At 42.6% G+C, this 15590-nt stretch overlaps 1 protein-coding gene across 1 annotated transcript; it reads left to right on the top strand.

The window, feature by feature from the left end:
* The first annotated feature begins 4411 nt into the window (after window positions 1–4411).
* Window positions 4412–14593, top strand: CHCT1 (CHD1 helical C-terminal domain containing 1). The gene is given in 7 exon segments (XM_054008689.1): window positions 4412–4543; window positions 5388–5519; window positions 7615–7790; window positions 9382–9481; window positions 12374–12567; window positions 14379–14421; window positions 14424–14593. Coding segments are annotated over 7 exon segments (825 nt in total). The 3' UTR covers window positions 14472–14593.
* The last annotated feature ends 997 nt before the right edge of the window (window positions 14594–15590 follow it).

The following is a 15590-nucleotide window of genomic DNA, read 5'->3' as shown; positions in this document are numbered from 1 at the left end:
TGTTAGTAAAGCGAGCAGGATTTGGTCCATGTTTTTTTTAATTTGACTTTGTTCTTTTAATTTTGAAAAGAGAAAAATCTAAATACTGCACCAGGGAATCGTTATCTGAGGAAAGATACTTGAGGTTAAGAAAAGTATAAATCTGCAAAATCAGCATTTCAGTCAGTACAAAGCCAAGTAAGCCAGGTTTGCTAGGAGTGAAGCAGTTTCATTTTTCAACAAGTGCAGGCATCACTTAGCGCACTTTATATGACCGTGTGATCTAACATGAACTGAAGAGTAAGTTACGCTATTGACAAATACCTAATTTACTTCAGACTTTTTCATAAGCCACAGCAACAGGAATGAGACATGTTAACAGGCCACCAACAATGCATATTTCAGTTTGTAAGAAGTAAGTGAAGGACAATAAAAAAGGCCATTTAACTGTTCTGTCTCTGGTCATCTGGAAGTCACAAGCTGCTCAGAGGATGCTGATAACCTATTTTCTAGTTCCCCAGGACTCCAGGCTGCTTAAAAAAATAGTTGTAGTCTTGCATTTACAAGTAGCATTAATGAAGGAACTGGCACCTGGCTGGAAGCACTAAGGAACAGAGGCACATTTGTGCCAAAATAGGAAGCATAAAAATAGCACAGTCTCTGAGGAAAGAGCACAAAGAGAGATGCTATTGTTGACAAGGAGGGATCAGGCGTGAGAGGTGCAGTAGCGATGCCTCTGGGTTAGCTGTTGATAGTAAGGATGCAACCTGGGACTTGTAGATCTAAAAAGCATAAACTTCTACTGCCTGCTCTTAAAGACCCAACTCTGTTACCTCAAAAGGTTATACAGACTCATAACGCCCATATGGCCTAGTCACTAGAGGGGGACAAAGCTTTACATGCACATAAAGGTTTAAGAAGGGGAGATATCTGGGAGAGCAGTGGGAAAGCTGAGGGAACTGCTTTACAGAAAATCTCTATTACTTTAAAGACTCCGTCTTTCCCCTGCCATTCTACACTCATGGAGCACATAGTCTCTTCAGGTACCAAGGAAGTCTCTTCATGTATCAGTAGCAAGATATTGACCATGCCTAGAACAATTTCCCATGTCTCTCTGGTCAGATTTCAGAGATAAAAAGGAAGGCCCTGAATAAGAATTTTCAAAGGACAATGCGGGAGGCAGGCAGGTGGGCAGGGGTGGGAGGAATCTAGAAAGCTGCTCATGGAAGCACACAGGGGCGTGAATGTAGTTATCTACAGCATGAAGATATTCACACTTTGTTCTTGGTAGGTCCTGGTTGCAGAGGAAATAGTCCGCATTCTGCTTCCTTTCTTTCTTCCTTACACCCAATTAATAAAAAAAAAATCATTAAAGTCTGTCCTCAGATTTGTGTGTGTGCGCATCTGTGTGTGTGTACACATACCTCCCCGTTGGCTAGAATGGAAGCTGCACAGAATATCTGAGGGTAGAATTTGGCCATTCGTCAACTAATGCATATAGAAAAAAGCAGAAAAAACCTCTGACATGATAAAACTTCTTAAGTGCAAAAGACAAAGAAATAGTGACCTTGAGCTATAAGCACACTGTACTGTATTTAAGCAATGCCAGTCTAGTTTATATACTGAATAAACACCACCTGCAGTCTCAGCTGACTCCCAAGTGTAAGGTCAAATACCCTTGTAGCTACCTCTGTATAACACAAATTACTGGTGACCGATCAGTATGTAAACATTGCATCACTTATTCATGTATGCAATAATGCATTAAATCACACATGGCACCTATGTTTACACCTAAATAAAGTCATAGCAACCCTACAACCTGATATTTTGTATTTACTTTTTTTTATTTTTAAAAAGAAACTGCTTCACAAAGCTTTGCTTATTGGAAATCTGCCTAATCTTGCACTAAAAGAGCTGCCCTGGTGGCAAGATGAATGAGTTAATGTTTGCACAGCATTTTGAAAGTGTAGAGCACTCGGTCATTACTAAGAATTATTAGAAATGAAGCGCTGCCAGAGAAAATGGAGGATATTTCCCTTGGGAATACTATCACACTACAGTGTGTTTGACTAAAGGGGACAGGGAGCGTTACCCTCTGCTGTGGGAAAAATTAGATATATAATCTATTTGGCCTCCCAGATTTTACATCTACTTAAAATATGGTGTTAGATGCCTGATTGTAGGTATCCATATTTCAACATTTTGGCCACAGAAAATGATCAATTCACTTATCAGAGTGATTTTTCAGGAGAGATTTGCAATGAGATGAGAGCACTGGAGGTTACACTTAAAGATTCCCCGGCACACAGGCATAATTGAATCACAGCTGGCATAATTACTCTAAATGTACAAAGGGACAGAACAATTATATTTATCTGCCTAGTCAGAGTGTGGTGGGGCGTTGATAATTCTTCCCTAGTAAATGTTATTTAAAGTAGTTTATTCCCAGAGTCATGTCTAAAAAAACCTTTTCTCCCCCAGCCTTTCCAGTTACCATCTGGCAAGTGCAATATATTATTCTGTGGGTTGAGCATTGGCCTGCTAAAGCCAGAATTGTGAGTTCAATCCTTGAGGGGGGCCATTTAGGGAACTGGGGTAAAATCTGGTCCTGCTTTGAGCAGGGGGTTGGACTAGATGACCTCCTGAGGTCCCTTCCAAACCCTGATATTCTATGATTCTTTTGAAAGGAGAAAGTCTCTACTATTTGAAACAGAAAGCAACACAAAATAATTTGATTTTATTTAGTCTGGGATTTTCAAAGAAGTGTAAGAGACACCCAATTTCAATGGGAGTTGGGTTCCTAACTCCCTTAGGCTCCTTTGAAGATCCTAGTCTTAGAGACTTATATCACACCTAGAACCATCCTAGCAACATAGTGCCTTGAATTCCGCTAATTCTTCCCACCTCAATCGGTCAAGATGTTCAGTCATCCCACAGGGCTTCATTAAGAATCAAGACCCTATAATTTTCTACAGAGTCTCCTGGCCTCGGCTGGTGACAAAGAAATACATCAATCCAATCTTTAATTAAACTAACAAACAACCTTGGCAGCGTCACATGTCTTGAAGTTTGCCACATTAGGGCCTTGCTGAACCAAATAGTGGGGGGGAAAACCTGACGTGAGAATACTCTGGGGCTGGTCCTGGAAGCCATGTGAGAAAAAGGTTGGTTTTGTGATGATGGTACTTGACTGGAATTCAGGCCCTCCCTGTTCAATTCCTCACCCTTACTCTTTCACAGATTTCTTGTGTGATTGTGGTCAAATGACTTCCTCTCTCTGATCCCCATCTGCAAAATGGAGATAAAATTTCCTTTCTCCCACTCTTGGCCTGTCTTGTTTATCTAGAGTGCAAGTTCTTCAGCCAGGAGCCAGCCCTTACTATCAAGTTGTAAAATGCTTAACAATGGGACATCCAGTCTTGGTTGGAGCATCAAGGCAATATACCATAATACAAATAAATTCCCCAAAAAGCACCTCAGCAGTTGTAATGGGAGAGGCAGTCCCTGAACTTGCTGGCACTAAGAGCATTAAACATTATAGCTAATGTCATAAACAGGGTCCAGAGCCACAGACAGCCTGTGCAGCGTATAGAATAAGGGTGTTATGGTCATAGCAGTTCCCCCATTCCACAAAAGCATGATTTCTGCATTCCTTCAGCTGAAGGGCCTAGATCATCTTTAGGGACAGCCCGCACAGTAAAATAATCCAGGATGGCATAGATAATTGTGGTGAGGGCTACATGAGAGAGAGGTTGCAGCCTGCTGGCCTGCCTTAGTTGGAAAAGCATGAAGGGACAGTGCCTCTTTCTGAGAATTCAGGAGTACTGAAGGATGGAATAGGGTCCCATATCTACAACTGTACTGAAGAAAGTGTTGTTCTACCTGCCCCCAAAAGTCATAATGCTGAACATCTTAACAAGCAGCACTAGCTGTAAATCCAACATTTGCTGCCTGATTGGCTGGAGCTGAATTCCCTTTTTAAATGTAGGTCATGACTTCATGTCATGGGGTAAGCTGCTGGGCTAGAACAGTGGTCTCCAAAGTGGGGTGCGTGCACCCCTGGGGGTGCGCAAGAGGATCCTTGGAGGTGCTCGGCCGGAGGAGCGCTTTTTTTTTTTTTTTTTTCAGCAGTTCGGGCAGGGGGTGCGTGCTCAAAAATTTTTTACTGATAGGGCTGTGTGATCAAAAAAGTTTGGAGAGTACTGGTCTAGAGTCTGATGGATAAAGCCTTTGCCCATTAGGACCCTGTGCTGGGAGATTAGCGGCTGCAGCTTTCTTCTTTCTCAGGTCCTCGTCCCTGCTCCATTTAGCTGTAGAACTCAGAACCAGCGTGCCTCAGAGGTGATGTCACACAAGCAGGTTTGGATTCAAATTCTGGCAAGCTGGGTTGCTAGCCACAGGGCGACTTTCCCTTCCCTCCCTTGCCAGAATGGAGGTCTCAGAGAGTGGAGGAAATGGACCGTGCCAAATGGAGAAAGTGGGCCCAGAAGCAGGTCAGACTAGAGAGAAGATAAGCATGGGAGACTGGAATTGCCCAGCTGGGTATGGCACAGCCAGCCAGGTATGCGGAGGGGAGGTGTAGAGACAATTTGGCCATATGGAGGAGGGAAGGTGAGGATAAAGCACAGGCCAGTTGTGGAAAGGAGATGGAAAATGAACAGCGTGGCCAATGCACACTTTTTAGCTCTGTAGAGTAATCTGGGATACAGTTTTTTTGAAGTGCCACCCAAGAACAGAATGTGCTGTAGATAAGAGAACTTCTCTCACTACACATTTTTTTCCAAGCCATTTTGATTTTTTCAAACAATGTAAACATGTATTCCATTGTGTAGTTATGCCCTTCACAAGCGATGACACAAATAAATGATTCACCTTCACAGATAATGCAAAGAGAGAGCTGTTTTCCCAGTGATGGAAAAGGGAGTTTACACCCAGTCCAGGGAGATCTGATTTCACTGGGTGAGCTTTTGTAAAACTGGCTTCTGTTAAATACAACAGATCTTATTGATGTCAATGGAAGGTTTGTCTGACCTTGGAGCAGAACTTAGCACAATACATTTATTGTTCTAGTTATCAATAATAAATTCCAACTCCTAGTGGATTAGTGTCATTAGAAGCAAGAGATATCTACAACATTTCTTTTGTAATGTAGTGAGGCTGGGATTTTCAAAGACACTTCAGGAAGTTAGGGACTCAACTCCCATTGACTTTCAGTAGGAGTCTGGTACCTAACTCCTTTAGGTACCTTTGAAAAATCACATTTTAAATGCTTTTGACAGTGTTAATAGTGTCCCTTGTTCAAACTCTCAGCCTGGGGATAATGTTTGTCCTGTGCCACATTGAACAATGGGACACAAGTTTGTGTAGATCAAAAAATTAACATATACTAACTTCACAATTTGTAGACAACAGAGAATGAGTATTTGCTCAGCAAGGTGAAGGAGGCAATCCCCTTGAAGAACTGTTTGAGTACCATACCAACTGGACGTTTGCTCATCTGCTACACTGACGGCCTTGATCAGGACACCTTCAAAATTGTGAGCTATTAAATTGATGCTAGCAGTAGAAGTGTGAATGACCCATCTCTTTTCTCATACAGACTGGAAAAAAAGCTGCAAAACATTGAGGGAAAGGGAATAAAAAACCATGATGAAATACCTCATTCTCTTTGTGCTGAGGATTTTCTGGTCTCATTAATTTTTTCCAAGTCATGTATAACTTATGATCTTTTAGTAAATAACAGACTTTTCCTTTTCTTTCGCTTCTGATAATGACTCACTGTGTGGTCTTGGGCCAGTCCCTTAGACTCATTTTCAAAAGTGGCCAACTAGTTTTGCATGACTCACTTTTTTGGATACTCAACTTAAGAAATCTAGGCCTAACCCCACTCCACCCCCACCAAAGGGGCAGAGCACCTCAAACTCGCATTTCATTTCAACTAGAGCTCCGGGTGCACCATACCACTGAAAGCCAGGCCAATGGGTCTCAAGTTGGACATTCTTAATAAAAAAAAAAAAAAAAAAAAAAGGGCGCCCAGAGTTATCGGATACTTCTGACGATTTTCTGTCTCAATTAGCCCACTTATGTGAGTGTTTAGTTTCAAAACTGACTCCTAATCCATTTTGACAGACATGTATGAGAACTCAGAGGATCATGACCCACCATTGTACAGGAAGAACTAAACAGCTTCTATTTGAACAACTCAGGCGGCATTTTTCTCCAGCAAGAAGTTCTCGCTCAGAGAACTTCAAAAAAATACACTTTGCATTAATCTGATTTACCTGTTGGAAACATTGATACATAAAACATGGATGTATGAAATGTAAGTGGATGTGCAAGCGATATTACTTGGCTAACTTCAGCAGGCCTTAGCCCTGGTCTACACTGGCGGGGAGGTCGATCTAAGTTACGCAACTTCAGCTATGTGAATAACATGGCCGAAGTTGACGTACTTAGGTCAACTTACCGTGTTGTGTTCACCGCGGGGAGTCGACTGCTGCCGTTCCCCCGTCAACTCTGCCTGCACCTCTCGCGGCGCTGGAGTACAGGAGTCGATGGGAGAAGGTTTGGGGGTCAATTTATCATGTCTAGATTAGACGTGATATATCAATCCCCGCTGGATCAATCGCTGCCCGCAGATCTAGTAGTGTAGATGTACCCTTAGTGTGACTGAACTGCTCAGCTTCACCCTACTATTTTATTTGTCATTGGGTAACCGGTGCTTTCATCTGTTATTATTTATCACTGTGGTAGGACTTAAGAGTCCAAGTTATGGACTATGACCCCATTGTGCTAGGTGCTGTACATACACAACAAAAAATGGTTCTTTCCCTAGAGAGCTTATTGCTGTATTTTTCTGTATTGTTGTTTTCCTACCTGTTGGGGAGGAGGAGGGAAAAACAATACAGTTTTGTAGCTGAGGGCTAGTGTAACAGCAATGCAGCTTTTCCCCCTTCTTAGGAGGAAAAATAAGGGTGTGGAAACAAATGGTGTCTACAGATAAGAGCTAAAAGAAGAGAGCATATTCCAGAGAATGATGCCTGCGAGTTCACTCTGATACACACACACACACACACACACACACACACACACATCATGAGACCTTCTGCAAACTAACGCATAAACTATAGAGAATTTACAACATAGCAGAGGGCCCAGGTATATGGGGAGTGATATAAAATGCTTTTCCTTCTCCCCTTATTGCAGAATGAGGTATCTTGTAAATTCTGTAGATTGATATTTACATTTGTACCTTATGTCAAAAGAGAATCATCCCCCATCCTTAGCAAGTCCTCAAACCCCTCCCCTTACAACTCTTAGAGGGCACACTTGACAACTGTCCTTTGTGTTCCATGCTGAGAATGCACCAGTATTGAATCTTCAGGGCTCAACCAAACAGTGCAACTCCAATGGTTTCTGAAGAAGACACTAGCTATAAATGCGTTTGCTTAGTTAATCTATGTTCATATAAATTACACTTGTTAAATACAATGCACATTAGACATCTTTTCAGCATAACATGTTTATATTATGAAGGAGACTGTAACTGGCTGATGCCTATTACGTACTTTTAGAGCAATAACCCTGTCTTCTGTCAGTAATATTCTGTCACTGAGCTCTTTGTCTTTACAGTGCAAGGAGTTTCTGAGACCCTTTAAGAAATCTCTTCGGAAACTGGATTTGCCCCAAGAGCTTCCCAAGGACAAAAAACTGAAGTACACTAAGAAAAACTTGACCATCCTGGGGGATCACATCAATATGTTTCTTCAGCAATACTGCAAATCCTGGGAACTCAAACAGTGGAAGAAGTAAGATAATCCTTTCACACTAGCAATGACAATAAAGTCCTAATAGCATTCATTTATAAGGAAGCTTGGGCTAGTGGATTAAGCACAGGACTGAGAATAAGAACTGGGTCTGGTCCTGGCTCTGCCGTCAATTTGCTGTGTGCATTTGGGCAATCACTTGGAAACACATTTCCAGAAGTCACACATAATGTTGGGTGCCCACTTGAGACTCGTGGAGTGTGGTTTTCTGAGCACCCGTAATTATATCCCACTGGGAGTTGTGGGTAATCAGCACCTCTGAAAATCAGGGCGTTAACATCCCAAGTTGGGCATCCAAAATTAGTGGACACTTGAAAACAAATTGACCCTAACCTACTTCATGGATGTATCTGTGTGCTTGTCTTCACTGCCCAGTTAACTCAAGTGTTACCCCTAATTTGAGTCCCATCCAGGTGCAAAAATCCTTCACTCAAGTGAAGTGGCACTTTTAACTTGGGCTGGCTGGCCAGTCAGGGGATAAAAGTTAAGCGTCATGTTTGTTCAACTCATCAGCTGCTATAACATGTCTACTCTGTGGTGTAGATAGAGGCTAGCTCCATTCAGGTGCTGACAGCCCTCCAATGCCTTCCCACAAATCCCCTCGTGTGCCCCAAAGAACAGACACGTTCTCCCACAATTCACTGGGAAAGAATGTCGAGAGCAGCTTAGCTTATTGCAGTGGAAAGAACCATGGGATGCACCCTTACAAATCTTATTGCCACACACAAGTGAGTGCAGCACCAGCCTGGCAAAAGCAGATCGTGTTATTTCACAGTGTGGCCGCTCTCACTCACACTAGGCTAACTCGGGAGGAGTAACTCAAGTGTAAATAACTTGTTCACGCTACAGCGAAGCCATATCCTGAGTGTATGAGGGTTAATTAGTGAAGTGCCTGCAAATCACTATAGAAGCAACTAGGTATTATTATGGTATTTCCAATGGTATCACAAGTCTACCATAGTGCCCACAATTTAATCAAAGGTTTATTTGGATTATAAATTCTACCCAATCAATATATCCGGTTTCATCAACGATGGTACTGTGGATGTTTTCCTGTTAGCCGGTGCCTAAGACACATGGAGGCCATCTGGGTGTAATTCCAATGGTATTTAACTTCACTCGGTGGATTTACACCATGGGTGAATTTAACCCAGGGCCAAATAGCGTCTTGTATTATCAGAAGCAACCCAGTTTATGGTGACTCAATGAGCTTATGGTGAAAATACCATCTCTTTTCTAAGGATTGTAAACCACATGCAGAAGTTTCCTTTATCGAAACCAGGAAGGGTCTCATGAGAAATGCTGACCCTATGGCTGAAGATTATATAACAAACGTGAGTCTTCTGCCTGGAATCCTGAACCCCAGAATGACTCTTCACATTCCAAGGGGAGGGGTGCATCTGTGCCGTTTATAAGCTTAAAAAAAAAAAAAAGAAGAAGCCCATACAAATGGGTAGGTCCCTGGTTACAGGAGAGAGACAGAAATGAATTACCACTAACAGATGCAAAAAAAACAGGTAGGGAAGAATCTGCATTCAAGCAGCTGCCTTCACTCAATCATTCCTTCCTCTAGGATGCTGTGGAGATTTGTCTCTCTTTTCTCAGGACTTGATGCCAAACACCTGCGCAAACTGTACAAATACAGTAAGAGCAACCAAATGGCGAAGTTTCTGGTAAGAGCCGTAAATCAATAGCAAACTGAAAAGCTACTACAGTAGGTTGTTCCTGCTTACTCGCCATAAGGGGATCCTTTAATCACACCAGGCAGGCATCTTATATAGTTGACTTAATTCTCACTGATTTAATTAGAGTCGGGATTTCTCCCTACGTCTCCTCAAGGGCGATCAGTTCCTTTGGATTCTTCCGGTTCCTGCTATGTTTTTCAATGACAGTCATTCAGCTACTGGCCAATATATCTTACTATACCGGGCAGAAGCTTCTCACTAGTCTAGCAGCCTGGGAGTAGAAAATGGTTTCCAGGGCGTTTCAGCACAATTCACTACCTGGTGACATTGTCATATGGATTAGCATGAGTTATAAAGACTGGAAATCATAGAGAGCTGTAGATGGGATGGCTAGAGCACATGCTACTTCTCAGACAAGAAATAGCTGCTGCTTAATACTCATTTCTACCACCAAAAATGATAGAAGGCCAGATGCTGCCCTTTGATGACAACAGATAGTTCCTATTAGCTTTGGTGAGAGACCCCAGTGGGATTTGAAAAATAGGTGAATCTGCATAAGCAGTATACAACTCCTACATTTTTCAAACTTCATTCATATTAAAGACATCTCATGGCCAGATTTCAGAGAGAGGGTGTCTTTGAAAGTTAATTCTTATTTTCCTAAGGCTCTAGCTCTTTCTCACCAAAGGTCAGAGTTTGTGATAGGTGTAGTAGTGAGATTTCTACCCCAGCCATAAAGAAAGGGTAAGGAATTCTATCCACCGGGCTGCAGCTCAGCACCTCTTGTTACTCTTCCTTTGTGCAAAAACCCTACCAAAACACGACACTCCTCCTGGGGAGACAATGAGAGAACAAACAGCATGGCACAGATATTACTCACATTGCTTAATACACTGTTGGAAGGCCCTTAGTTACACCGGTGAGGAGTATGAAATATGAATCTATGCAAGAATAAAAATCTGCCACATTGTATAATATTAAGACTAGACTGTCTCTATAAGGACTGATAGAAGAAATGACAGATCAGACATTATATAACTGTTGACAAATGCCTATTGTTCTGCAAGCCAGGGAGAGAAAACAAACCTCTTTGTCTTTTGTGTGGAGGGAACAGTGGGTTTTCAAAGCCCTGCTACATCATAAACAACAGGCTGTGGCGCAGAATGTTATCATGCACTCTACAAAACATAAATAGATTATTTGGAAACAGCTCATTATTTAGAAGAGCAAGTGTAAATATACGGAACCAACGTTGTAATTAGCAAGAGCTTGAGATTGCCAGCATATTAATTTGATATCTTTATGAAGTTTACTCCATCAGGGAGACTAGCAGAGCTGCCAACCAGCCTTAATCATCTGTTTTCTTAAGGTCAAATCAACAAGATTCCCCTCCCCCAATGTAGTAGGTGCCATCATCATCTGCAGTTTCAGACCTCCTTAAAAATCTATCTGCTTGGCTTCTGACAGGACAGTTAACGGAGAATTTTAAATGAAAAACCCCTCAGACGATATAAACCAAATGTAAACTGTCATTTTAACCAAGCCACTCTGGGTTGTTTTGGTATCAAAACCTTGGTTGCAGAGGCTGCTTTGCTGCTTGGGCCCTGGGGGTGCTGTTGGTGTCCCGGCTGCACACAGGGTCTGTTCACGTGAATCCCATTACAGGATCCGGGTGCAAGTACATTTTAGTTTTTGTTTTCTCATGTAACGTGGAAGGATATTCACACCGGAAACTGAGCAGGCAGCAACCATGAGGGCTAAAAACTTTCATTGCTTAAAAAAAAGCAAGCCAAAATTCTCATATCATCACTTGGCTCCAGGAGCTGGGACATTAAGAAAGAGGCCAAAGAGCATGAACATTTGCAATGTTATAGTATGCTGCTGCTATGTAATTCTACATGATGGCTCAAGGGCTTGTTGTTTGCTAAGTTTTTTTTTTCCTTAACCCCCCCCCCCCCCCAAAAAAAAAAAAACGTGTAATTTCTACAGAGTTCTATTGCATTTCTGTAGAATTCTACCAGTTTGATCTCTATTTACTTCTAAAAGATTTTTCTATAAGGGCTAAGATAGGGACATGAGTTTAGATACTCCAGGCTAGGCAATCAGCAAAGCTTCTCTGCATACAGACGACATCACGATTTCTCAGTGAAACCCTATGATGGTCAAACAATTAAAATGCTGATTTCACTGCCTAGGTTTGGGTGAAACTGCACCGATGTATAGTTGCATCTCTTTGAACCTAGGATGAATTTGGCCCAGAAGATGCAGTGAGTCGCTCAGCAGTTGGGGTGTGTATGTCTCTTTCTGCCATCAGTGGAGTTCTCAGAATAGATTTCTGGTTTTAAAACAGGACCCATGGGATCTTCACCTGGTGGTTGGCTGGGGTTCAGAGAGACAGTAGTGAGTCAGAGAAAGAGCTTAGCTTCTAGTCAGCTAGCTGCAGGGCTGGGCAGGGCTGGGAGGCTTCGGTGGAAGATTAAGACTCAGGAATGGAAGAAAGTGGAGACCCTTTGGTGGTACAGGAAATAGCTTACTAGTAGGCTCCAACTTTTTTCTTTTATTAACCTAAATCCACCCCCTGGTGCCTCCATAGATTCTTGGCTCTATCCAGCAGGGAGCAGAACTCCCACAGTGGGGATCTCTGAAGGCAGTTCCATGAAAGAAAGAAGTTCGACTCAACCTTAGAAAACACAACCACCTGCATTGATTAGTAGTTGCTCATCTAGAAACATTGGTGTAGCCAAATAGGACGATAGTTTACCCAAGAGCTCGTTTCCCAGCATGAGGAATCACTACATGAGCACCTGGTCATACACTTCAATTTTGTTTAATGCCACCTTCTTGTGTTATGTGAATTTTTATGTTTGTATTTATTTGTAGAAATTGTACTGTAGCTCACAAAACCCCGATTCAGTTCCAATACCCGAAAACACCAAGTTGACGAAGCTGTATGATGCATGGGGCCTCCGTGGAGACATAAATAATATGCAAGGGAAGCGGAGTCAGATCCAGTCACAGCCATCACAAACGAGCCTACAAGGTGACTCAGAGGCAGCAAGTATGACGAAGAAGAGGTACTGCTGCTGCTGAAGGACGCTAGGCATAGCTGAGAGCCAATAGCAAGCCAGGCAACTGTTCGGTTCTCACTCCAAAAACAGATGTACAAAAGAGGTGGTGGATTTGAATGACCAGCAATGCGCAGGGAAATGGATGACTCATGGGATGAGATAATGGGAGGTAGAACCAACCCAGATCTTTTAGCCATTGACCCAGTAACAGAAGAGGTGTGGGGAGGGAAAACAGCAGCAACAAAGACTACTGCACCACAAGGGAGCAGTGGTGATGGCGAAGTCACTCCACTGCTAATCCAATGGCTGAGTATTTGTTTACACTTCAATTTAACCCGAGTCAACCGATTGCCAGTTAACTAATACGTTTGTACATGTGAGACTGGTTTACCTTATAGCCGAGCCCAGGATATACCACAAGTATCCAGTACAAACATGTTGGCTAATGATGAGTGAACTGGCAATCAGTTAACCTAACTCTAGTGTAGATGAAACCTGAAAAGGAGAATTCCTTCCTGCCCCAGTGGTACCCCCTCATGGCACTCTATGAGGAGAGGGTGGGGGGATTTGAGCCCAAGCATATTTATTTCGAGCTGCTAGAATTTTAGTCAGTTCTGCGAGAGACCTTCCCTTTTCTTTCATCTTCTTTCATTTACTCACTGTCCTTCCTCTTGCTTCTCTTTTCTTCCCCTCTCCTTCGACTTTCTTCCATTCACCATCTGGAGTGCCACCTCTAAAAGCCCTCGTTCAGCATAGTGTGGAGCAGAAATCATCAGCAAGGACTAAAGCAACAAGAGACAGGGCCGACTCCAGGTTCTTGGCTGTCCCAAGCCAAAAAAAAAAAAAAAAAAGGCTAGAATGCCACCCCTTGAAAAGGGCTGCCCCCCAAGCACATGCTTGGAACGCTGGTGCCTAGAGCCGGCCCTGACAAGAGAGGACTCCATCAAGGGATAGTGGAAAAGCTGAAGAAGTATATGGCCTAGGCAAGCAGTGTGACGTATGGGATTGAGTGCGGAAGTAGGGGCCAGACACTCCTGACTGACTCTCTTTGTGATGCTGGGCAGTCTCCTGCGGCCCAGCCTTCCCGTCTGTACATTGGGACTAGGGTGACCAGATGTCCCGATTTTATAGGGACAGTCCCGATATTTGGGGCTTTTTTTTATATGGGCTATTACCCCCCTCCCAACACTCCTGTCCCGATTTTTCACACTTGCTGTCTGGTCACCCTAATTGGGACGTATCCTACTTAGCTAACCAATAGAACGGTCATGAAGTTCAGTTCATGGGTATTTGTTACGTGCATTGAAGATGTGAGACACTTGGGAATGCCAAGTACAATTACAATGCATATGTAATCATTTCAAGAATTTTAAATTGCTCTTCACTTGAAAGGCCCCATCACTAATTATTACTCATGACTGGTAACACCACGATTTGAACATAAGAACAGCCATACTGACCAGACCAATGGTCTATCTAGCCCAGTATCCTCTCTTCTAACAGCAGTCGATGCCAGATACTTCAGAGGAAATGAACAGAACAGGGCAATTAGCGAGTGATCCATCCCATGTTGTCCAGCCCCAATTTCTGGCAGTCAATCTAACAAGAGCCAATATGCCTCAACTATGTCAGTAGAATGGGAAAATATATATGCATGAAATTGGTTAGAGTAAGGAACTGAACTGTCTGAGGAGGGATGTGGATACTGCTTGTTAACTGAATGGCTCAGGGTTCAGCATCCATTTTGGTTTCCTTTGTTGGCTAGAATGTACAACCCCCTCAAGCTTACAGAAGTTTTCCCCCTGGTTCTCTTTTAGGCTCTGTAAGACCACTTCAAAGACCAACAAACAGAGAGCACCTGACAAACCCTGCACCATCAGCAAGCCTCCTGGACAAAAAGCATAGAATGAAAAATACAGCACCTCTATAGTCAAGGAATTTTCCCACACCCAGCAGCTCTTAAGAATTAAAAAATTCTATAAAACTGCTAAGTATTTGCTGTAACATGGAAACCAGAAAATACCAAAGCAAGAGCTTGGAAAGGAAGATTAAAGACAGTTTTTGTAAATTTAAGAATATGTGGTCTCCTTTGTAAATACCTTGCATCTTACCCAATGAAAGAAGTTTTTAGTGTACTTATTGGTAAATATTAAACCTATTTGTATTTATAGCATCATTCTTAGTAACATTTTGGAAGCAACTGGTTTTTAAATAAATTAATACAGTGAGTAGTCCATACATTTTCTTCTGATGAAGGGAACCTTATTCTAGGAACAGCATTGGTTCCCGTTATTTCCAGCTATACTGGGCAAATATTGGCTATCAGCCAATGACATCAGTGGCAATCTTAGCAAACATCGGTGCTGCCATCCATTGGCTCATTGCAGGAGCGTTTTATTGGGGCTTTCATCTGAGAGTAGATAGTTGCAGAAGGCTTGGTATTTGAATAATAATTTTGTGATAACGGATTGCCTGATTCTTTCTGGTCTGTGGTGGGAGTTGGTTGCTGGATTTGGCTGTACAGTAGGAGGTGAGTTTGTAAAGAAGTGTTGAACATGCCTATGGCCTGGAATTGGCACCTTTTAGTCTTTTTACAAGTGAAAATAAAATTCTGCCCTATGTTTTCTGCCAAGGCACCAAGAGCAGCGGAGTTGGTTTTACTCATCATCTCTATATTTGATCTGAAGCATGCCTGGGGCAAGTAATTTTTGTCTGTTGAATTCTCTCTATGAACATGGCTGTCTAAGTTCCCCTGTGGCCATTTTCAGGACTTTTAAATCCCCCCAGTTTGCAGCAGGCAGCTTAAATCATGACGATTTAGCTCCCCCTCTTTTCATTTGCCTGCAGGGGTGGGGTAGGTAGTTTGTGATGGAGGGAACAGCTGTATTATTTTTAGAAGTTTCACTGTAGCATGCAAGAGCCATCTAGGGCTTGACATGCACATTTATGGCTTGATCCAATGCCCATTGAAGTCAACAGGAGACTTCCCATTGATCTCATTGGGGATTGGAGCAGGGGCTCAAACCTGA

This window comes from Malaclemys terrapin, chromosome 18 (assembly GCF_027887155.1).
Source record: "Malaclemys terrapin pileata isolate rMalTer1 chromosome 18, rMalTer1.hap1, whole genome shotgun sequence".
Taxonomy (NCBI): domain Eukaryota; kingdom Metazoa; phylum Chordata; order Testudines; family Emydidae; genus Malaclemys; species Malaclemys terrapin.
This window is presented reverse-complemented; position numbering and strand designations above follow the sequence as displayed.